At 43.6% G+C, this 24,914-nt stretch overlaps 1 protein-coding gene across 1 annotated transcript in view; it reads left to right on the plus strand.

Annotated features, from left to right (window-relative positions):
- The first annotated feature begins 3,659 nt into the window (after positions 1–3,659).
- Positions 3,660–24,914, plus strand: part of LOC135887696 (arylsulfatase D-like) — a 40,214-nt gene continuing 18,959 nt past the window's right edge. The window contains exons 1-7 of the mRNA XM_065415427.1: positions 3,660–3,682; positions 6,443–6,577; positions 8,156–8,277; positions 8,497–8,619; positions 10,082–10,505; positions 11,912–12,048; positions 17,192–17,326. Of these exons, the coding sequence (XP_065271499.1) occupies positions 3,660–3,682; positions 6,443–6,577; positions 8,156–8,277; positions 8,497–8,619; positions 10,082–10,505; positions 11,912–12,048; positions 17,192–17,326 (1,099 nt within the window). The remainder of the gene's footprint in view (positions 3,683–6,442; positions 6,578–8,155; positions 8,278–8,496; positions 8,620–10,081; positions 10,506–11,911; positions 12,049–17,191; positions 17,327–24,914) is intronic.

The raw sequence follows: 24,914 nt of genomic DNA on the forward strand, positions 1-24,914 counted from the left end.
CCCCCACACCCCCAGCCTTCTGCCCTGCACCCCCCCACACCCCTCCAGCCCTCTGCCCTGACCTCTGAAGCCCCCCACACCGCCAGCCCTTTGCCCTGCACCTCCACACCACTCCAGTCCTCTGCCCTAACCTCTGAAGCCCCCCACACCGCCAGCCCTTTGCCCTGCACCCCCACACCCCCCCAGCCCTCTGCCCTGACCTCTGAAGCCCCCCACACCCCCAGTCTTCTGCCCTGCACCCCCCCACACCCCTCCTGCCCTCTGCCCTGACCTCTGAAGCCCCCCACACCCCCAGCCCTCTGCCCTGCACCTCCACACACCCCCAGCCCTCTGCCCTGACCTCTGAAGCCCCCCACACCCACAGCCTTCTGTCCTGCACCCCCCCACACCCCTCCAGCCCTCTGCCTTGACCTCTGAAGCCCCCACACCCCCAGCCTTCTGCCCTGCACCTCCACAAACCCCCAGCCCTCTGCCCTGCCCTCTGAAGCCCCCCACAATCCCAGCCCTCTGCCCTGCACCCCTCCACACACCCCCAGCCCTCTGCCCTGACCTCTGAAGCCCCCCACACCCACCCTTCTGGGGGCTTGGGGGGCTTCAGAGGTCAGGCCCAACTCAGCCCGCTGCCGGCCTAGGTGAAGAGAATGCCAGGCTGGCAGCAAGCTGAGCAGGCTGGTGGCATAAGATCAGCATTTTAATTTAATTTTAAATGAAGCTTCTTAAATATTTTGAAAACCTTGTTTACTTTACATACAACAATGGTTTAGTTATAAAATATATAGACATAGAGAGACACCTTCTAAAAAACGTTAAAATGTATTACCGGCACGCAAAACCTTAAATTAAAGTAAATAAATGAAGACTCGGCTCACCACTTCTGAAAGGTTGCTGACCCCTGGCAAATCAAGGAGTGAGAAGAATCTCAGGGGAAGGAATAAACTTGAGATGAGGGTTTGTTTTTCATATTATTAAAAGGGGATTGGGTTTTTTTTAATTGGATGCTAAGTCTTGCTGATTGTTTTCTGTGTCTTGCTGGCTCCTGGGGGAATGAACCTCTGATTTGTGTTAAGTTTGTATAAGTAAAAATGGTTATTTTATTGAATGGAATTAGTTTTTCCTGATGATGCCTGAAGACATTAAACAAGCCTTGAGGCCCAGTTCTATATTCTTCATGCACAGTAAAAGTTCCTGTTGATTTCAATGAGAATCCAGCCTTCAGAAGGAGCTGGGGATTCAGCGTGTAATAGAAAAAAGTATTGTGCCTGTATAAGCAGGTTGTTGTGCAAATTCTGCATTTGGTATCTTAGGGCTAGCTCCACAAAGGACTTAAGCATTGCAGTGCCTAACTATTACATGCCCTGCTGCCCAGTGGAATTCACAGCCCCAAGTTAGGTGCCCAGGCTCCCTATACAGTGCATGGGGAGAATTAGGCACCTAAGAATTGGATTCTCAGAAGCCAGCAACATGAGCAGGGAGCCGCTTAAGGTATTCAATAGGAAATGCTGAGGAGAAGGATGGAGTCTAAGCCCTCCCTCTCAAAGATAGTTAGGGGCCTAAGTCCAGGCTGGAGGGAGTTCCTCTTCAGTTGAGATTCACAGTATAAACCCTCTGCTGGAATTAGGTGCCTAGTCCCTTGCTCACAAAAAAATGGTGGTGATGCCAATGCTGAGCATATCCTTTAAGTCAGTGATTAAGACACTCATCCAGGATGTAGGAGCCCTGGGATCAAGTCCCTGCTCCGAATCAGGCAGCGCAGGGTTTTGAAAACAGATCTTCTCCATCCCAGGTAAGTGCCCTAACCACTAGGTTATTGGCTATAACAGGGTGGGCTTGTTACCCCAAGGGTTTTCTCTGTGCTAGAGTTGCCTCAGGAATACCTAGAGGACACCGCACATCTGTCCAATACGTTATTGACACAAGTAGTATTTCTAAAACAACACTTTAGTAACACACCAATCCCTGTCAGTAGGCTAAGAGCATCCCAAACCACAATAACATACAGTTGGAAGTGATGCTGAAGTGGAGACGCCATGCTTCCGATGGCCAGTCTTCCACAGGTCATTGACAGCAGCCTTCTTGCAGTACTTAAGCATCTCTCAGGTCAAGTTCCTCAGGTTTCTCTTCATTCTTCTTCTTTTCTCAGGTTCCTCTCGGGTCTCCTTCAAGTTTCTTATTGTCACCTTTATCTCTTTTTCTAACCTTCCCTCACCTTCTCTATCTCTCTGTCCTTCCTACACACACAGGCTCTTTTCCCTTTTATTTACACAGCTCACTTCTCCTGTTCTACATTGCTCTCTGCTCTCCTCACATATACCGACCCTCACTCTCTGACACTCTCTCACTGGCTTATTCACAAACTCCTTGACAGATTGACAGCTCTGGCTCCTCTGTGACTCTCTCACTAACACACTCTGACTCTTATACCACACTTTTTTATCTCACTTTTGCTTAATATCTTCTCAGAGCCCTTGGTGCCTGTGCCAATATTGCAACATAGTATCTAAATGCTCCCAACCTTATAATTAACTGCCTTACCACTGCTTGTTATTTTCCCTGCCAATTCTTGGTGCTACTTGCTCCCCTACCTTCAGCTAAAGGTGGACTGGTACCTCTGTGCTGGCCTAGCACAAAATGGCGGCAAGGTAACAAAATGGAGTAACTTTGGTTCTCTGGCATTGGGCTCTCTCTCTTTCCCGACATGGGATAGGTGCTTAACTCCAGGAGAGGATTCACAGCTGAGAAGCTGAAGTAAATGAAGACTCCTTCCTCTGACCCAGACTTCAGTGCCAAGCTATTTTTGAGGGGAAGGGCATCGACCCTCACCTCATCCCCAACATTTCCTATTGGCTAGCTAAAGTGACTCCCAACTTAGTGTGCCGGCTTTTGTAGATTCTATTCTTAGGGCACTTACCTCTATATGCATTGTACAGGGAGCTTGGGAACTTAACTCAAGGCTGTGGATTTTACTAGGGAGAGGAATCCAAGTTAAGCATTGGAACACTGAGTCCCTTTTGTAGATATAGCCCTTAGGTTATAAAACCCAAATTTGAAGATGTGCATGCCATGCTTAGCAGTTTGTAATCAAACAGTAAGGCTCAAATTATGCACCTGAAAGATGAATGTTATTCTCTCCCTCCCAAGCAAAATAAAATTAACTTTACCTATAGTGATGTTTTGTTTATCATTTAACGCAAAAAAAACCCATTCGGTGAAATCCAACAAGTAAAATTTCCTTGTGTAAATTCTGCATTTGGCATTTTTTATTCTTTTTGTTGTTGTTGTTTTTGTTCATTAGGGTGCTTGTGGACTCATTGTTGCAAGGTAATGAGCACCTACAACTCCCATGGAAGTCAGTAGGAGTTGAGAACAGTCAACAGCTTGCAGGATTGAGCCCTGTACTGCATAATCTTTAATTGTATTCATGAGCGTTCCTTCATACAAGTAGTGTCTTAGTTTAATGAGACTACGTCTGTAAGTGCTCATGAATTTAGGGGTTGTAAAGCCTAGCCCTAACAGTTCAGCATGTCTACATTTTAGCTGAGAACAATGGTAGTGTGACTGTTGTGATGTATGATGGTTAATAAGCAGGCATGAAAGCATCATACTTTTTTTATTTTTAACAGAATTTTGATGTAGTCAGCTGGTGTGTTTCAGAAGAAGCCATGAGACACCTGAAACTGCAATGGTAAGAGAAGAAATTAATTAATGGCCCTTTTTGGCTTTTGAAATTTTGTGTATAAAAATATAACATGAACTTTTTTTAATCTATTGAAGTTTTAAAAATATTTAATGTCGGCTTTTAACGGTACGGACTCACCCCTGCAGCACCTCCTGCTGGTCGTCCAGGAAATTAGCTCTCCAGCCTCTGGAGCGCCCTCTGCAGGCCGGTGATCCACCTGTCTTCTCCTTTCCGGCTCCCGTGTCCCTCCCAGGACCCCAGTGCCCCTTGCTCTGGGTGCTGCCCCCCTGGCAGTACCCGCACGCTAGGTCTCCCCTCCCAGGGGAACCCCCACCCACTATCCCCACCTTGCCTCAGCACTAGGCCACTGCCAGTCACCAACTAGCCCCCGCTCCCTGGAGCAGACTGCAGTATAGGCCACTCATCACTGGCAAGGAGGGTTTGGACCTGCTGCCTTGGCCTAGCCCTGGGCTGCCCTCTGCAACCCCCCAGTACCCCTTGGCCTTCCACTAGGCCACAGCCTGGGGCTATCCAGGCTGGAACTCTCCAGCCCTGCTCCACTCAGGTACGCTATCCCTAGCTTGCTGCAGCCAGGCCCTTCTCTCTCTGCACTCAGAGAGAGACTGCTGAGCTTCTGGCTGCCCTGGCCTTCATAGGGCCAGCTGAGTCTGTTTGGGGCGTGGCCCCAGCTCAGCCTATAAGCTGCTTTCTCCAGCCCTAGCCCCCTCTGGACCGGAGTGGGGTTACCACCCCGCTGAACACCCCCCCCCTCAAACTCCCCTCCCCCGGGGGGAGGAAGGGGAGACTTATGGCCTGGGGTCCCCAAAGTTGGCCCTCCAGGGCCGCCCCTCCAGGCTTGCACATTTTCGCTCCACAGCCTCCCAGCCGCGGGCCATCTCCCGGGTACGCGCCTCTGCCTGCCGGCGGGCCTGCTCTGCCGCCTTGAGTCGTGCCTTAGATCCGGGTCCCCCAGGCCCTCTTCCTTCAGGGTCTGGGTCCCCTTGGTCATCTGTCCCACAACCACCTGGGTCCATTTTGTTCCTTGGACATGGCCCACTTGGTCCCCAGCCTCTTGCTGGGCCCACTCCGTCTGGGTCTCTCTCTCCGTGACTGGCTTGGCGACGGTCTGGGTCCCAGCCTCTTGTGCTGTCCCCTCCATCCCAGTCACTGCCTCGGTCATGTTTGGTCCCTCCGGGCCTACAGGCACTTCTTCTTGTTGCCCCTCAGTCCCTCTGAGGGGGCAATGCCTCTTTAGATGGCCCGGTTCCCCGGCAGCCCCAGCAGGCTTCTCGCCTCTGGGCTGCCCGGGACTTCTTATTGTCCCTTTGGGGTCCTGTCCCCTTACCAGGACTGACGTGGACCTCCTGTGTTGGGCCTGGGCATATCCTCCACACGTGGCCCGACCGCCCACAGGCCCAACAAGTCAGCCACCGCCCGGGTTGCTTCACCCGGCGAGCCATTCTCGGGACCTCCCCTCGTCCCTGCTGGGGTTGCGGCACCCGGCCCCTACCCCAATAGGGACAGTCCCGTGCCACATGCCCCGCCTGTTTGCAGGCGTAGCAAGTCCTGCGCCCCTTCACAGGCCTCCTGGCCTTGGCGCTCCACTTCGCGTCCTGCCAGCGGCTCCTCCAACACTCCTGCCGGAGGAGTTGGACTAGGGTCCGCTGCTCCCTCGCTAGCTGGGCCATCTGTCAATGGAGGGCCCGTTGCACCTCCCATCGTTCCTCCTGGGTCTCCCGGATTCCCTGCAGGACGTCAGCCCCCTTCTTCGGGGACGCTGACACCGGGACCCACCGAGGGACAATACCTGGGGTCTCTCCATAATATACCCCGGTGTATACGGGATCCCATTGTCTCGTTCCTCAGTTTCTCCACCGTCTCAGGCAATAGTCCTGCTGTCCTGCCTTGCCCCTTGTGTCAGGGGTGGACCGCTTATGCCTACATTCTCCACCAAACTGTAACGGTATGGACTCACCCCTGCGGCGCCTCCTGCTGGTCGTCCAGGGAATTAGCTCTCCAGCCCCAGCCCCCTCTGGACCGGAGCGGGGTTGCCACCCCGCTACACGGCTCAAAATTGATGCCCATTTAAAACTACTGTCTTGGTCTTGTAAGACCTGGAGGGGAAGAACCATCCTCCCTCAGGTCAAGGAACAAAAGTGAAGCCACTGAACAGCAACTGCAACCTTAATTTTACAGTTACCCCTGGAGCTGGTGCACTGTTTTTTTGCAGAAGGAGGGCCCAGTGGATTTGTGTAGTAATGGATCCAGCAGAAAAGTCCTTCTCTCCCACCCCAGACCCAACCTGCCTCCATACCACCTCCAAATCCTAGCGTTGTGGCTCAAGGGAACCCTACCAGAAATATGTTCATGATATGCTGGGGTCCACACCTCTGACCACATTCTTTGTATTTTTCTACCCTAATACAGTGAATGAAACTGCAGTGGTTCTACTGTGTGAAGATCTCTACGTGAAGAACTGCACACAAGAAGCTATTAGCAACATGCAACAAGAAGTTTTATTAATTCTACAAAACTCACAGAATATTCTATATATTCATGAGCACCACCTTCTGGAACCTTAGATAACTATTTACATATATACACACATAGATATCTCATAACATTGCGCTTACGGGGTGTGGGAAGCATTTACAATTAATCAGAACCATTGAGGAACCACCTCAGTCTGCACTTACTTTAAAATGAGTCAGAAAGTTACAAATGTCTCCATTAAATAAATCTTTTCTTTTAATTCTTGAATTTCAGGAGCTGGCTAGCCATTTTGCTGGTTTCATGCCTAAGGACGTATGCATCAAGTACCTCTAAACCCAATATTTTACTGATGATGGCTGATGATCTTGGTTTGGGGGATGTAGGCTGCTATGGCAATGATACACTAAGGTAAGGTCACATTGTCATGGTCACTGTGGCATGGATTGAGGAGCTGAAATCCATCAAAATGTCCCCATAATTTTCATCTTGGTGTGTAGTGTTGTCCTCTCGCCTGGTGGAAATACAGAGTCAAGAAAAAGGATAGGCATACTTGAGTCAACCGGTATTCCACCATCTCATTATACATGAAAAGTGCTCTTCATTTTCCTTTGGAGTGTCCTAATGATAGTACAGTAGGCTGTGGCTTACAATAGGTATGAGAACAGGTTCAAAACTACTTAATATTAGAAAAATAACATATTAATTAAAGTAACCCTGGGCTTACTTATTTAGGTAGCTGCCTGTCATCTTAGGTGATCAGTTTAAATATGTTCTTTTCAGTGTACAGTATATAGAAAATAAATGGGCAACAGTAAATATTACGTTGTAAGGGACTTTCTTGGGATGGTTGTTGATTCATTTGCCCAGACGGACACGCATGCGCACATGTGCGTGCATGTACTCCAAGGTTACATTTGAAATTGGGATTTGACACCAAATGTCAGTTCCAACCAGCACAGGTTTAAATGTAATATGTGCATGGAATGATGTCTCCATGTCCATGATATAGTTATCCCAAGATTGACTTATCCATTTTTATTTAGACATATTAATACTGTGTGTGTGAGAGAGAGAGAGAGAGAGAGCATAAAGAAAGTTCTTGGATGAAAGAGAAATTTCTTATTATAGTCATTATTATGTGTATTCTGGGTATTTTACACCTTCCTTTCTCCAGCTTTGGCAGCTGCCAAAGAGTTGATGCTGGACCTGATGTGGAATTTGTCTGTTTCAGTATGTCAAATCTTATGTTTCTCCAAAGGCTGGTGAAAATGTATGTTCACTTTAATAAGACAGGCTAGCTTTCTGACAGGCACAGTACATGCAGCTATTGTTTTTCTCTTTGGAGAGTTTTCCAATACATGGTAATCATTTTAATTGCAAAATTGAGATGTTTTTTAAAAGGAAAATATAATTTAAAAGTGTAAAAATTGTTCTGAAGTACTGAGTGGCAGGCACAAGAGACAATTGGATTGTTTGTTTTTTAAAGATTTAACTGTACTATGTGTTTGCAATCTCAGTCATATACAATATATAAAAAGCTTTAAATCAACAAAATGTTACTCAAGTCACGTACTACAAAGTGATAAAACAGAAAAGGACCATTCTCTTATCTTCACTTTTATTTCTGCAGTGAGAATGCAAAACATAGTGGTTCCCTTTCTGCGGACAGGAGAAATAAATCCCTGTATTGTCATATATCCAAATCTGGTTCCATATGCCAATACAGTATATGCTTTCTTCATCTGGGATGTACTCTTTGGTTCTTGTTTTTCTTTATTGCACCTTATTTATCCAGTGTAACTGATTTTTTTATTTTAATCAATACCACTTGGGAGAGGTAATGGTAATAGGACTAATATAAACATTTTCTCACTATTTAGTTGTATATAAGGCAGACAATTTGTAGATTCATCCATGATGGTCTTGAACATGCTGCTTTATTTTGTGTGTGTCTCAAATTTGATCATAGTTCATTTTTCTTTTTAGGACCCCTAATATTGATCAGCTGGCAAAGGAAGGAGTGAAACTTACTCAGCACATTGCTGCGGCTCCACTTTGCACGCCAAGCAGAGCTGCTTTCCTGACTGGCAGATACCCTATCAGATCAGGTTGGACCTCTCTTTAATGGTTCACTGCTGTCTAAACAGTACAATTTTCTATTGCAATTCCTTTAAATAGATCTTGATTAAATAGACCTTGTGTCCAGTTCTATGGTTTTTGACAGCATATCATTGCATTTTAGTTTTAAATAAAACATGACCTTCCATTCATCGAAGAGAACAATAGGAAAAGAAACAAGTAATTTATTATTTTGTATTATGCTTTAGGAATGGGATCCAGCACTAAACAGCGTATTCTTTATTGGACTGGTGGCTCAGGAGGGCTCCCTCCAAATGAAACAACTTTTGCCAGAATACTGCAGCAGCAAGGTTATACCACAGCACTTATAGGTACAGTATGTAGAAATTAGCTAGACTACAGTTTCCAATCTATAAAACTTCTTAAGCACTGTAACATTTTGAAATATAGCCCATTTGTTTACAAAAACCATAATTTACATATCTGATAAGCCCAAAATGAGTAAATATGGATGTACAAAGTAAACTGAAAGCAGTTCAGAAAAAAGGATCTGGTGAATTCAGTACATAATGTTTTAGGAAACACCCACAAAATAAGCATTGACTTATGAGAGCAGGTGCTTGCCAGACACTACAATAGTCTTAAACAATTACAGCTCAGTCACTCACCTGCTGGGTGAACTTGCTATGTTTGTGCATCCTGTATATTACCAGAGCCAAGTCTCTTACCAGGATCTTCATGAGCTGTACCTATATTAGGTGAGGCACAAAGTGGGAAGACACTCATTGACTTCAGTGGTGGATCAGGCCCCACACAGAGGGCAAAAATCCCACTGAAGTCACTAGGAATTGTGCCTGAGTAAGAATAGCAGGATTTGTCCTTTAAACAGCACTTTTTTTCCCAAAAAAATATTGTTCTAAAAAGTGAAAGACACTTATTGTGTTTAAGCATACTGGGGGTGAAAATTAACCTTTTTGTAGATGGCCAGCACAGGCCTCTACACCATTTCAGTTTTGCTTAGCTCTTAGTTTGTGGGTTTAAGAGGGACTTAGTAATATATAGGTCTTGTGCTAGCCCTCTTCAAAGGGATGAACATGACTAGGGATAGTGCAGACTGGTTCTCATGTTATACTGTAAAACACAACCAACAGCAGCTAGTAGTACTCCGAGGTCCTTTACCAGTCTTGTAGCCACTGACACCATAGTTATAGGCTCTTCTATAACTATGCACTCTTCTGTGTCGAGATATATTCTTATTGTGCTATAATATAACTTAATTATGGTCTGTGTAAATAACAATGATTAGTATGCTGTAAGTTATACATTCTGTAGAATTAGAACACCATATTTTGGGGATCATTTTAAAATAAATTTAGCCAAATAAAGTTGAAGTGCGGGGGCTGAGCATGTGTAGATCCTGTTACAGAGGACTTCCCTCCCAGGAGTGGATGTCACACTAAACTTCTAGGCTATCTGATGTACTTACCATCAGCTCCTTCTTGGATCCCAAAGGATCCTTCTTTAGAGTAAGGGCTAACTTACAATTTAAGTATCAAAAAAAATTCCATTCTTGATCTCATTCAGTATGTCTCTCCCCTCATCTGGGCTTTCATCCTAACTGGAATTCTGTTAGTTGAGTTAGATGAGGGTAAATTGGTTTTTCTATTTATTGTATGCTTCCACATATAAATTTAACCTCTTCCATCCCTGACCTAGACTCGGCTGATCTGTTTTATATTTTCATTTAGGAGGAGAGCCAAACTTTTGGGAATATAGGCAGGGGCACCCAGTGTCAATGATATATGACTTTAAATCTTTCATTTATATTTTCAGGAAAGTGGCATCAGGGTATGAACTGTGAATCCCACAGTGATCACTGCCATCACCCTTTAAACCATGGCTTTGACTATTTTTATGGCATGCCTTTTACCCTTGTGAATGAATGCCAAAGTACAGAAAATCGTCGCTTCAACGCATTGGTGCAAGCTAAATATTGGCTTTACAGTCAGATAATTGCCCTTACAGTGCTCACACTTTTGATTGGAAAACTGACTGGCTTATTCTTGGTAAAATGGAAAGCAATCATCTGCTTTGCCCTGTGTGGTTTCCTGTTTTTCATCTCCTGGTTCTCCAGTTATGGATTTGTAAAGTATTGGAACTGTATCCTGCTGAGAAACCATGACATTAGTGAACAACCAATGAAGCTAGAAAAAGCCACTTCCAATGTACTTAAGGAGGCTGTTTCATTTATTGAACGGTAACCAATAAATATCATATTATCCTTTAATGTTTCTTAACTATATTGTTACTGTAAATGTCTCTAATAGTACAAGTCACCATTGGGTTAGGCAGCTAATGTGCTAAGACAACTGACTATCATGCTGACCAGTATTGTTTCATCGATTCCTTGTGTTCCCCTGGCTGACTGGCTCCACCTCTTGCCTCTTATACATAAACTGTGAGCTCCTTGGGGGCAGGGACCAACTCTTTGTTCTGTTTTTACACCGCCCTGCACAATGGGGTCTTGGTCCATGACTGGGGCTCTTAGATAGACAGTACCACAAATAACAACAACAATTTTAGCTTGATGTCTGTAGGTTAACATCCCTCAAGAAAATAGTCCATAGGCTGAACAGTTTATCAAAAGCAATACTGGATTTTCCAACTGTATTAGTTCTTTGTAATAGACAAAGCTCTTAATTCTCACCTTGCAAGTATTCATGTGTGAAATCTGAGCTAACCCACAGTGAATGAGTATCCTTTCCACCAGTGCACAGGGCTTTTGCAGTAAAAATGGCAAAATTCTCCACTCTGTGCAACACCTTGACCGTGCTCAACCCCCCAAACAGAAATCCCTTTCTCTGTTACAGAGAAAACATCAACCTTTGGGCTGGGAGTTTATATGTTCCTGCTAATACAAAGATATATTGTTTATAAATGAAATTTATTGTGTGTGAAAAATGTCCCATTCCTGCATGAACCTGGAATTTGTTTTTCTTCAATTTTGCATGTCAGAAACCTCACAAGCATAGTTGTGTTAGATTCCATCTGCATCTAACCTAGAACCAGAAAAAAAGCTCCATCCTGCTTCGAACCCAACCCAGGATCTGAACCACTAAGGTAGATCTTTTCCCACAAGAAGCCCAAAACTCAAAGAAGGTTGAATCTAAAATTCTTGTTTTAGCCCCTCTCTAAGAAGAACGGTTAACTGGCGTTGACCACAAAAACTATGTCTATACTCCGAGCTAGAGGCATGATTCTTCTGCTCATATACATATAGTCACATGAGCTCTCATAGAGCGATCGCACGTATCAATACAGTGTAGCCACGGCAGCATGGGGAGCAGCAACAGAGGTACAGTTTCAAGTGGATTTTGTACTTGGCACGGCTCAGCCGTGCTACTGCTGCTGCCTGTGCTACTGTATCTACACTTCTATTTATACTCATACTAGCTTGATGAGAGGTAATGCAAGTATGTGTACAAAACCAGGGAAATCACACCCCTAGCTCGCAGTGCAGACATAGCCTAACGTGTCACTGAATAAACACCGAGCAATATATTTCAAGGCCATTTGTTTTTGGGGGCGGGGGGATTGTTTTTCAACTAAAACTCTCTCTCTTTTTCTGAGACAGTGACAATTTATTTTTTGTTTTGTTTTTAGAAACAAGCATGGCCCATTCCTCCTCTTTGTTTCCTTTTTACATGTCCACGTACCCCTCGTCACCACAGAGAAGTTTCTTGGGAAGAGTAGACATGGTTTATATGGAGATAATGTAGAGGAGATGGACTGGATGGTGGGTAAGTGGTCTTTTTTTGAATGAGACTGACTTTATTTATTTAAATTTGTCTAAAAAAAATTAAAAGGCATGGTAGGTACCCGATATAATTTACAATAACAAATAGATTTAAACTGCCTGAAACAGGTCTCTACAATATACGGATGTGCCCAAGGACCAGCACCCTGTTACACTGCCCCTTGCTTTAAACATATAATGTCATTCTTAGGAAGCAAATACAAGTTTGTTTTGGAGTATCTCTCTTTTTTAATTAAAACTCTATTCTGTGCAGTGCTGTGATAGTATAATGAAATCAAATTGTAGAATACAAACACTTTATTACATCTGGCCTCAAAGAATGCTTTTAACATACATTTAATTCAGTATGGTTCAAACATGACAGTTGTCAGTGTAAAGTTGAACGTGCACAGTGTACTCAGTTCCCTGTGGTTTATTTCTTGTTGCGCATATCTGTCTTGGGTACCTATATGGCTGTCATCACCTTAGTATCTGAGCACCTCTCTCAGGCTTTAATGTATTTATCCCACAACATCCCTGTGAGATAGGGAATTGTAATCTAATGGCTAGGGCGCTGGATTGGGACTCAGTAACTTGGGTACCGTTCCCGTCTCTGCTGCTAGCCTTCAGCAAATCACTTCCCCCTCCCTGTGCCTCGGTTTACCCATCTATAAAATGGGATTAATGACGCTATCTGCAAGAAGCCTTGATATCTACAGATGAAAAGTGCTATATTAGACCTAGGTATTAATTACACTGGTCTACAATTTTTGAGAAGTCGTCTGCTTCAAAGATAAAATGTGCTATTTATTATGTATTTTGATGTGCTGAATTCAAATATGACAATTAAAACAACTGATTGGCTACTGTTTCTAAGATATTTAAGTTTTTACATTTTATGTCTATGTATATTGTGTAGATAGTAGAGTTTTAATCATAAATTGTAAATCTAGGTCTTTTCATGTGTTTATGGTTGCTTTACATGATAATATTTCACCTGTCCTGATTATGTAACACTTTCAAAATCAGCAAAAGGGTTATATAAATAAAATTTATTATGAAACAAAAGGCAAAAAACTATTATGTACATAGTTTAGTCCTATTCAGTGTCTACTCGGCGCTTCTTGGCTTGTCTCTTGTATTCATTAAATGGAGCATCTCTTGTCACTGTCCAGCAATAGTCTGCAAGCATTGATGGGCTCCATTTGCCCTGATAGCATTTCTCCATTGTTGCAATTCGGTGGAAAAAAATCTAGATGAGAGTGCAAAAAATGTATCTTTAGTGACATGTTGCAACCAAGGCTTTTGTATGCCTTGAGGAGGTTTTCCACCAACAACCTGTAGTTGTCTGCCTTGTTGTTTCCGAGAAAATTTATTGCCACTAACTGGAAGGCTTTCCATGCCGTCTTTTCCTTGCCACGCAGTGCATGGTCAAATGCATCATCTCGAAAAAGTTCACGAATCTGAGGACCAACAAAGACACCTTCCTTTATCTTAGCTTCACTTAACCTTGGAAATTTTCCACGGAGGTACTTGAAAGCTGCTTGTGTTTTGTCAATGGCCTTGACAAAGTTCTTCATCAGACCCAGCTTGATGTGTAAGGGTGGTAACAAGATCTTCCTTGATTCAACAAGTGGTGGATGCTGAACACTTTTCCTCCCAGGCTCCAATGACTGTCGGAGTGGCCAATCTTTCTTGATGTAGTGGGAATCTCTTGCACGACTATCCCATTCGCAGAGAAAACAGCAGTACTTTGTGTATCCAGTCTGCAGACCAAGCAAGAGAGCAACAACCTTCAAATCTCCACAAAGCTGCCACTGATGTTGGTCATAGTTTATGCACCTCAAAAATTGTTTCATGTTGTCATAGGTTTCCTTCATATGGACTGCATGACCAACTGGAATTGATGGCAAAACATTGCCATTATGCAGTAAAACAGCTTTAAGACTCGTCTTCGATGAATCAGTGAACAGTCTCCACTCATCTGGATCGTGAACGATGTTGAGGGCTGCCATCACACCATCGATGTTGTTGCAGGCTACAAGATCACCTTCCATGAAGAAGAATGGGACAAGATCCTTTTGACGGTCACGGAACATGGAAACCCTAACATCACCTGCCAGGAGATTCCACTGCTGTAGTCTGGAGCCCAACAGCTCTGCCTTACTCTTGGGTAGTTCCAAATCCCTGACAAGGTCATTCAGTTCACCTCATGTTATGAGGTGTGGTTCAGAGGAGGAGGATGGGAGAAAATGTGGGTCCTGTGACATTGATGGTTCAGGACCAGAAGTTTCATCCTCTTCCTCTTCCTCGTCTGACTCAAGTGAGAATGATTCTGGTGCATCAGGAACCGGCAGTCCTTCTCCGTGGGGTACTGGGCGTATAGCTGATGGAATGTTTGGATAATGCACAGTCCACTTTTTCTTCTTTGACACACCTTTCCCAACTGGAGGCACCATGCAGAAGTAACAATTGCTGGTATGATCTGTTGGCTCTCTCCAAATCATTGGCACTGCAAAAGGCATAGATTTCCTTTTCCTATTCAACCACTGGTGAAGATTTGTTGCACAAGTGTTGCAGCATATGTGTGGGGCCCACCTCTTGTCCTGATCTCCAATTTTGCAGCCAAAATAAAGGTGATAGGCTTTCTTAACCATAGTGGTTATACTGCGCTTTTGTGATGCAAAAGTCACTTCACCACAAACATAGCAGAAGTTATCTGCACTGTTCACACAAGTACGAGGCATCTCTCCTCACTTTGGCTAAACAGAAATGTGTCCCTTTACAAAATCAAACACTGACAAATAAGAGAGCACGACACTGTATGATTTCTAGAGCTGATATAGGGCAATTTGTTCAGCAGAGTGATGTAAGCTTTGTTATGATTGCATCATCCATGTCTTCTAGGAATAACATGATGCAATTCATATCATGTATGACACAATACCAGCTTCAGATTGCATCATTCATTGTTTTGCCTAAAAAGCAAGTACTGTCCAAACCCAGTCATAGATTTATTCATAGATCCAGTCAAAGATGTATTTTAGTCATTTCTGGTTTAAATTGAGATCCCTTCTCTTCATAACTCACTTATCCTCCGCCATTCCCAAGTCAAGGGTCGTATATACTGACCCAATAGCATATCTTGAAAACTAGAGCCAATCAACAATTTTAAGCATCATTTTCGTTCTCAGTGACCCAGCATTAGTAAAGTTTGACTACATTTATTTCAGAAGCATTTTGGCTGTAGAGCAGTGTTATTATTATTATAATTATCACAGTTTTACAGCTGGGGAACTGTAAATAATCCAGTTAAATAATTGGATTATAATCCTAAATAATCAAGGTCACACAGGAAGTTTGTGGAGGAGCATAGACTAGGTTAGTGCCCTAATCCCTAGACCATCCTTCCTTTTGATGCACTTCAGCTGTTGTTCCTTCATCTGTAGCCACAGGAGGCACCTATTGCCAGTGAGTTTCCTAAATACTGGGCTAAAAGTTATGAGATCAGACCTGCTCCCCAGCTTTTTGCAAAAACAGCATAGGTGCCTATCTCAGATCCTAGCGAGTGCTCCCTGCTGGCCATCCAATAGGACTGCTGTGAGGAGAGTCCAAGCCTCTGTGCTCTGGATCCACAGGGTGTTAAGCTTCTGGAGCCTCAGCAAGCTGCTGCACTGTTCCTCCCTTGGCCAGGGAACTGACTCTCAGTATGCTACCCCTTCTTGGAAATGAGCCCTAGGACAGGTGGGCTGAAGAGCTCCCTCAGGACCAGCACTTCCCCCTGAGATACCCCTCTTACTTAAACACACCTCTCCTAAAACTCCACCCCAAAGGTGTGAAGCTTCTGAAACTCTCTCAGGGGAAGGCAGTTGTGGTGAAGCATCCAATATACACACACATGCTATGTACAGTCTAAAACCTTTATGCTCATCTATACTTAGTTGTACAAAGCACAGGATAGTACAGAGCATTTAAAACAATAAACGCTAAACCCATATTTAATTCCCTTACCATGCCAGGGCATGCTTTGAGCTGGTATCTGAGTCCCTGTTGTGGTCCAGAGCTCTTGAGGCTACCTAGGTTCAGGACAGTGGGCAGTGCTTGCCCTCCCAATGGGGCTGCTACTTACTATGTGACACCTCTCTCTCTCCTGGCCAGGAGAAAATGGACTGCTGCCCTGAGCAGACCAACTTCAGCCCTTTTTAAAAACTAGTCTTTTGTCCAAAGGGAATAAATTTCCAGCAATTGGATACTTAAGAGTCAACTGCCCTCTACTGTTATTCTTATGCCACCAGCTTTTGGAATGTTCAACCCAACACGGAGACAGACAGACCATAGAAAAGGCAAATGTTTGAACATTGAAAGTGGAGTTTGCAGCCTGACACAGATACTAGGGTTCATAATCTTACACAGAATTCATAAATTGTACAGACATATTCCCAAATCATCACACTGCCTAGAGGGTTTGCAGCTCAGAATTCCAAGCAGAGGGAGGTGCCTCCCTGCAGCCCCGACTTAGGTGCCTAACTTGCCGAGAGGGGCAGGGTTTAAAACACCCCTCTTACCTTGGTATCTCCCATTGACTAGTTTAGGAGGGGAACCGCTAGCATACTGGGCTTTTGTGGTTCCCATTCTGAGGTGCCCTCTCTTCCCATTCATTGTCTATGGAGCCTAGGTGCCCAACTCAGATATGATCAGGGCCAGCGCTTCCACTAGGTGACCCTAGGCGGTCGCCAAGGGCGGCAGGATTTGCAGGATGGCATTTTGCCGTCCTCGGCGGAAATTTGGCGGCGGGGGGTCCAAGTCTTGGGCGGAAATTCGGTGACGGGTCCTTCACTCACTCCGGGACCCGCCGCCGAAGTGCCCCGAAGATGCGGAGCAGAAGGACCCCCGCCGCCGAATGCTCAGAGGAGGAGTGCTGCCGCCTAGGGCGGCAAAAACCCTGGCGCCGCTCCTGGATGTGATGAATCCCAGTGATTTTCTACATGCCTAAAAGTTAGGTGTGGTGACCCTCAGCATCACCACACCTAAGTTCCTTTGAGGATCTAACCCCCACTGACTTCACTGGACTTTGGATCAGGTCCTTAATGACACATTTGTAACTCTGTTTCTCAGTACTGAATAGCGCTATTTTTCTTTATTTATAGGCAGAATTCTGGATGCTATTGACAAAGAAGGCTTGAAGAATAACACATTCACTTATTTCACATCTGACCATGGAGGACACTTGGAGGCTCAAAAACAAAATACCCAATTAGGTGGTTGGAATGGAATATACAAAGGTGAGAACACTGTAGACTATCTGTCTGTGGGACTTTATTTTAAGAAAGAAGATGCTATAAATAGGTCCAGGTTGAATATATTTATAAAGTTATATTCTGCTTTATCATGGAGCTCAGAAAGGCAACTAAAACCCAGATAGTTTCCAATCTCCAGACTCACCAGCATCTATACTTATATAGCAATACTGTGATAGCTGAGCACTAGTCTTTAATGTATTTATCTGCAACACCCCTATTAGTTAAGGAAGTACTGTCATCCCCACATATGGATGGGGAACTAAGGCACAGAGAGGCTAGTGTGCCTGCTGACATAGGAAGTCTTGGCAGAGCAAGGACTTAAATCCCTATCTCCAAAGCCCTGGGGTAGTGCCCTAACCACGGGACCATCCTTCCTCTCTTCCATACCAATAATTCTATACCAATAAATGCAACTGGATAATGGCATGGAACGTACATTTATAAAATTTGCAAATGACACCAAGCTGGGGGGGGTTGCAAGTGCTTAGAATTCACAATGATCTTGACAAATTAGAGAATTGATCTGAAATCAACAAGATTAAATTCAATAAATACATGTAAAAAGTACTTCACTGAGGAAGGAAAAATAAATGCACAAATACAAAATGGGCAGTAATTGGTTAGTGCTGCTGAAGAGGATCTGGGGGTTATAGAACAGTGCTTCTCAAGCAGGGGTACGTGTACCCCTGGGGATAGTCAGAGGTTTTCCAGGGGGTGTTCAACTTATCTAGATCAGTGTTTCTCAACCTGGGGTTGCAGCCATCAGGGAGGGGTCATGGGGTGGGTTTGGGTCACAAGTGCAGGGCTGGCATTATGGTTGGCAAGCAGGGAAATTGCTCGGGGACCCACATCACAGGAAGCCACACAAAGCTAAATTACATGCTTCAGCCCTGGGATGTGGGACCCGGGCTTCAGACAAGGCTCACTAGTGAAAAACAGGCTCAAGTATTTTACTGAAGTGTAAGTACAGTATTCATATTCCAATTGATTTATTTTATAATGATATGGCAAAAGTGAGAAAGTAAGCAATTTTTCAGTAATAGTGTGCTGTGACACTTTTGTATTTTTATGTCTGATTTTATAAACAAGTAGTTTTTAAGTGAGATGAAACTTTGGGTATACAAAACAAATCAGACTCCTGTAAGGGGTACAGTAATCTGGAAAGGTTGAGTACCACTGCTATAGAGGATCACAGACTTAATGTGAGTCAGCAATGTGATGCAGTTGTGAAAAAGGCTAATATCATTCGCAGGCGTGTCATATGTAAGACAGAGGAGGTAATTGTCCCACTCCACTCAGCACTGGTGTGGCCTCAGTTGGAGTACCGTGTCTAATTCTAGGCACCATACTTTGGAAAAGATGTGGACAAATTGAAGAAAGTCCAGAGGACAGCAACAAAAAATGATAAAAGGTTTAGAAACTTGACCTATGAGAAAAGCTGGGAAAAAACTGGGCATGTTTAGTCTTGAGAAAGGACTGAGGGAGGACCTGATAATAGTCCTCAAATCTGTTAAGGACTGTTATAAAGAGGACTGTGATCAATTGTTCTCCTTGTCCACTGAAGGTATGCCAAGAAGTAATGGGCTTAATCTGCAGCAAAGGAGATTTAGGTTAGACATCAGGAAAAAAATCTGACTATAACGGTAGTTAAACTCTGGAATAGGCTTCCAAAGGAGATTGTGGTATCTCATCATTTTAGGTTTTTATGAACGGGTTGGACAAACACCTGTTAGGAATTGTTACTCCCAGAGTTTTCTTTGTACTAGGGTGGTCTCAGGAATACCTAGAGGACACGGCACATTCATCCGATAAATGACTGACACAAGCAGTATATCTCTAAAACAACCTTATGACCAGCTGCCTCATCGCTGCTTGTTATTTTTCCAGCCATTTCTTGTTACTACATGCTTCCTTGCTGTCAGCTAATGGTGGAATGACACCTTAGTGATGTGTTTAACTAACGCAAAATAGCTGCAAGGTTTCAAAATGGAGTAACTCTAGTCCTCGTCCATCAGTCCTCTCCTTGATGGTTAACATATTTATATTTTAACCATCACCAACTAGTGAGTTCAGTGGATGTTTGGCCTTGTCAGCATTAGCTCAAGGCTCCCAGAGGGACCAAGCAGGTGTTTCTTCTACTTGGCACAATATCTCACTACCCCTGACTTTGCCTCTCTAGGATAATGTAACCCAGGGATCGGCAACCTTTGGCACGCGGCCCACCAGGGTAAGCCCCCTGGCGGGCCGGGCTGGTTTGTTTACCTGCCACGTCCGCAGGTTTGGCCGATCGCAGCTCCCACTGGCCGCAGTTCACCACTCCAGGCCAATGGGGGCTGCGGGAAGCCGCAGCCAGCACACCCCTTGTCCCGCGCCACTTCCTGCAGCCCCCATTGGCCTGGAGCAGCGAACCGCGGCCTGTGGGAGCTGCGATTGGCTGAACCTGCAGATGCGGCAGGTAAACAAACTGGCCTGGCCTGCCAGGGGGCTTACCCTGGTGGGCCACGTGCCAAACGTTGCCGATCCCTGATGTAACCATTTCAGTTCTCCTAAAGTGCACACTCTGCAATTGTTTAAACTTTCTTTTAATCCAGAATAACAATCAGTACTACCACCGATATCTGAAACACTAAAATCATGACAATAGGATGCAGAAGTGTATTAAAGAATCTCGTTGCTGTGGGAGACCATCCCAGAAATACCTCCTGCCATTTATGTTCTTGTGTCCCTTTTTACTCTTTCAACAATTTGTTCCCACTCACTAGATACGTGGTGGACAGTAATCATAACCCTGCGTGCATCAGCTTGAGCTTTTTGTGACAATTTTTGCAAATGTGTATGATTTAAGAGCTATTTAACTAAACTTATGTTCATCCCCAATGAAATAGGATTAATACTAGTATACAGTTGGTATTGGTTTAGAATTTCCTTAGTTTTGACTTAAGGTAATGTAAAATTAAAATCTCATTGAATTACAGCAACTATATTACACACACATTGATTTTCATTGGGATCACGATTTACATTAAATAAATGATCAACTGTAAATTGCTTACACAACTCCTAATACATACACATTTATTTCCTATGTACACCACCACAGATCCAATATATGGGAAAGGATTTAATTGATAGTGAACTTCCCTTTCTGAGTTTAAACATATATCATAAGACTGAACAGCATTACTGTTGCAAATATATCCAATTCCATGTTCTTCTATACATGCCTCAAGTTCTACTATCTTCCATTGAGATGTTTGATTTATGGCCCCTAATTTATGCTCCATTGGTTGCATTACACTGTTATTAATGTTCAATCCTAATGCCACAATGGGAGATATCCATTCAATTTGGGCATTAGACATTAATATTATAAAAGTGGTGGCTTGATTCAGCTGTGCATCATATGTGAAATTTACCATCTTCCACCATGAGTACAAATTTTGCTCAGAGACAGTAGCATGTTTCCACACTATGCTTCTTATTTCTAGTGGGAAAATGCTACTTATCCCATCTCTGAGTCTTTCACCACATCAATGGTCTATGTCTGTGCTTGCATACAAGTCAATGCTATGGACACATTGCTTTATAATACCTCTACTGTTTGCAATACCTCTACTGTTTGCAATAATATCAAATGATCTGCTTCTTGCAGCTTTTCCCAGCCAGGATGCAAACTAGTTATCAAATAGTGGGTTGTACTTGTGTTGTTTAAGGAGGTCTTTGCAGGTTTGGATAAAGCAGAAGATTTGCAGAAGCCCAGCCTGATGAGCAGCCTGGGTTGCCCTGCCTCCTACCTAGATTTCCTGGGCAAGAGGGGGAGGGAATCCACCATGGGTGCAGTTTGGGGATGGGGGGGGCATTCAGAGTCACTGCCACTGCCTTCCCCCATTTCTGCCAGTGCCGAGCTGCTCTGCTCTGCCTAGGTGGGGAAGTGTCTATCCTCAGGGGTGCCATTTAGGGGAGGAAGAGGGTGACTGTCCTGGCCCCCCAGGATAGTAAAAATCTGGGAGAGTAGTATATCCCTTGATAGTATTCATCACCATGTATTTTTGACAGGTTTCCACACCCCATTTAGGGCTTATTTCCCGCCCTCCCTCCCCGTTTCCATTGGCACCGAAGTTTGGGGCCATCGGCCATTTTGAAAAATTGTTATGTTTGAATAAGGAAAGTGTTGTGTGTTTGTGCTTTGATCCATTTAGAGAAAAAGGTTGAAAAAATAGAGTGAGAGAGTTTAAAGATTAAAAAAAGAAAGTTTGTTACTAAAAACTTATGGTTTTAACTTTTATTAAAACCCCTATGTAAAAGGGCTACATGGCGGGGGAAATTATTGGGGTCTGTTGTTTTTAGATAAGAACAAGGAAGTTAAGGGTAGAGGGGGAGGACTTAGTGGGGGGAGAAGAGAGAGATGGTTCTTGTTTAAAAATCTTGGGACTCTAGGATTGGTTTAGAAAAATGAATTCTATGACGCTGCTTTAGAACAACATCTGATTGATCCGATCCAAAGGCGGTGATAACAAGTCTGAGGGGGAGTAAGCCTGGGAGGTTGGTTCATTCGGCAAAAAGACTTGGAATAGTAAGATCTCTCTCTCTCTCTCTCTGATTCAACCACGTGCTGTCTATCTTTGCCCTTTGCAAAGGGGCTTTCTTTTCCCTTTTCTAGCCCTGTTCTCTCTTTTAACTTCTCTTTATATGTTTCTCTTTTTAAAGGCTTTTTTCTTAACCTATCCTTGTATTTAATAGTTTAAATGCCTTTCTATTAACTTTTTTAACCACATGCTTTCTAAACAGGCTCTGCCTTAGTAAATTCCCTTTTTAAACCTAGCTTTTAATATTATTTAATATTTTAAAATGCTCTTTTCTTAACCTAGCCTGATAGTTAATAGTTTAAATGTGTTTTTCTTAGCCACCCTTTATAGTTTTTACCATGTGCTTACTAAACAGGCTTTGCCTTAGTAAATTCCCCTTTTAAACCTAGTTTTTAATATTATTTAATGTTTTAAATGCTCTTTTCTTAACCTACCCTTATATTTAATCCACCTTTTACATTTATTTCAAAATTTTCCATTCTTTAATAACCTGCCAAAATAGGCCTTTAAAATCATCATCTCTCCTTACTCAAACTCACTAAAAATCTCTCTCTTCTTTAATAACTTGCCTCTCTTCTTTCAAACTAGCCCTTTAAAAACAAAAATCTCCTTTTTTCTTTGTTCTCTTTCTATTCTTTAATAACCTACCAAACTAGACCTTTAAAAGCATCTCTCCTTACTCAGCCCCCCCAAATAACCTTTCTTTCCTTTTTTCCTCTAAACTTTAACCCAAACTTTCTTTTTTTAATCTTTAAACTCTCTCTCTATTCTTTCAACCTTTTCCTCTTAATGTATCAAAACACACAACACTCCCCCTATTCAAACATAACAATTTTTCAAAATGGCCGATGGTGCCAAACTTCGGCACCAATGGAAATGGGGATGAAGGGCAGGACATAAGCCCTAAATGGGGCATGGAAACCTGTCAAAAATACATGGTGATGAATACTATCGAGGGCTATACTAGTTGGGAGCAAATTTGTCTCTCTCATCCATCCCTTGCACCCATACATCCTTTATCCAAAATATGCATTTGGCATTGAAGTTAAATACGTGTTAACAAAATCAGAAAAAACAGAGTTTTCAAAGTGTGATTTAAAATCCCTTCCCCTCTCCATTGCTCAATTTTAACGAGGAGCCCAGTGGCACCTTAAAGACTAACAGATTTATTTGGGCATAAGCTGTCATGGGTAAAAAACCCACTTCTTCAGATGCATGGAGTGAAAATTACAGATGCAGGAATAAATATACTGACACATGAAGAGAAGGGAGTTACCTCATAAGTGGAGAACCATTGTTGACAGGGCCAATTCAATCAGGGTGGATGTGGTCCACTCCCAGTAACTGATGAGGTGTCGATACCAAGAGAGGGAAAATTGCTTTTGTAGTGAGCCAGTCACTTCTAGTCCCTATTCAGGCCCAAATTAATGGTGTTACATTTGCAAATGAATTGTAGCTCTGCAGTTTCTCTTTGAAATCTGTTTCTGAAGTTTTTTTGTTGAAGCATGGCTACTTTTAAATCTGTTATAGAATGTCCAGGGAGATTGAAGTGTTCTCCTACCGGCTTTTGTATGTTACCATTCCTGATGTCTAATTTGTGTCCATTTATTCTTTTACATAGAGAATGTCCAGTTTGGCCAATGTACATGGCAGAAGGGCATTGCTGGCACATGATGGCATATATCACATTAGTAGATGTGCAGGTGAATGAGCCCCTGATGGTGTGGCTGATGTGGTTGGATCCTCTGATGGTGTCACTAGAGTAGATATGGGGACAGAGTAGGCAACGGGGTTTGTTACAGGGATTGGTTCCTGAGTTAGTATTTCTGTGGCGTGGTGTGTAGTTGCTGGTGAGTATTTGCTACAGGTTGTGCGGCTGTCTGTAAGCGAGAACTGGCCTGCCTCCCAAGAACTGTGAGAGTGACGGATCAAAAAAATCTTGTCTTGGAAATAGCTACAGGGTTTGTTTAGTAGTCAAGATTTTTTAGGTCGTTTAAGTGAGATACAGTCCCACTAAAATAATCATGTAACATCCAAATTTTACACTTCTTATAACTTTTTTTTTTTACACATATTTGGGGCTCAGACTATGGCTCTGATCCTGATATTACTCTCTCGGGATCATTCATGGATAATTTCCATCACCCACTTCCCTTTTGGGGAAGCAATAATTAAAAAGCTGTTCAGGGGCTGGGGTAAAATTTATGGTGCAAATTTAGGTCATTTGATCAAGAGGTTCCCAATATACGTCCTCCCCCTGCATTATGAGCTTCTTTTAATTTTAAAAGTATTCTAAAATCCACATGCATAATGAGATTGACATGCCACAACAGGGGCAATAGTGCAAGTTTGGAATAATTTGGTTCAGGCGTTACTCAGATACTGCCCCCCCCCCCACACACACACACAATAAGAAGAATATTTTAATATTCCATTTGCTCTAAAACTGACATGCATAGTGAGATTATCTTGAACAATGATATTCCACAACTGAAACTGAGGTGGAGAGGAACTCCCATTGAGATGAATGGATCACTTCACACCACCCAGAGCTATTGTGTTAGATTATTCATCTCTTTGGAGCATCCTAATTCATCTGAGCACACCCTACTGAAGTGAATGGGCAATTCCATACATCAACAGTACTCCTGTACTGCAGAGTGCTGTGCAGAGCCCATTCCTTTGTATATACTTCAGGGAGCTAGTGTAAAGTCTGGGGCTCCCTGCTATTCCTCTTGCTGCCTCCAGCTGGTAGATGTGCTCCTCACAGCCCTATCAGTTACCATCCTCCTTTCTTCCCATGGCCCTTCCAGCTCTACCTGTGGCATGGTGGGGCCAGGAGGAGGGCAGAACTGATAGCTAAAGTGGCAGATCTTTCCCCTCCCACGAGTGCCCTCCCATCATGCCTTCTCACTAACACCTCTTCCTCAAGAAACAAGGGAAATTAACTGCAGAAAAACATGGTTAATGCAGGTCTTGTTCAC

Source organism: Emys orbicularis, chromosome 1 (genome assembly GCF_028017835.1).
Source record: "Emys orbicularis isolate rEmyOrb1 chromosome 1, rEmyOrb1.hap1, whole genome shotgun sequence".
Taxonomy (NCBI): Eukaryota; Metazoa; Chordata; order Testudines; family Emydidae; genus Emys; species Emys orbicularis.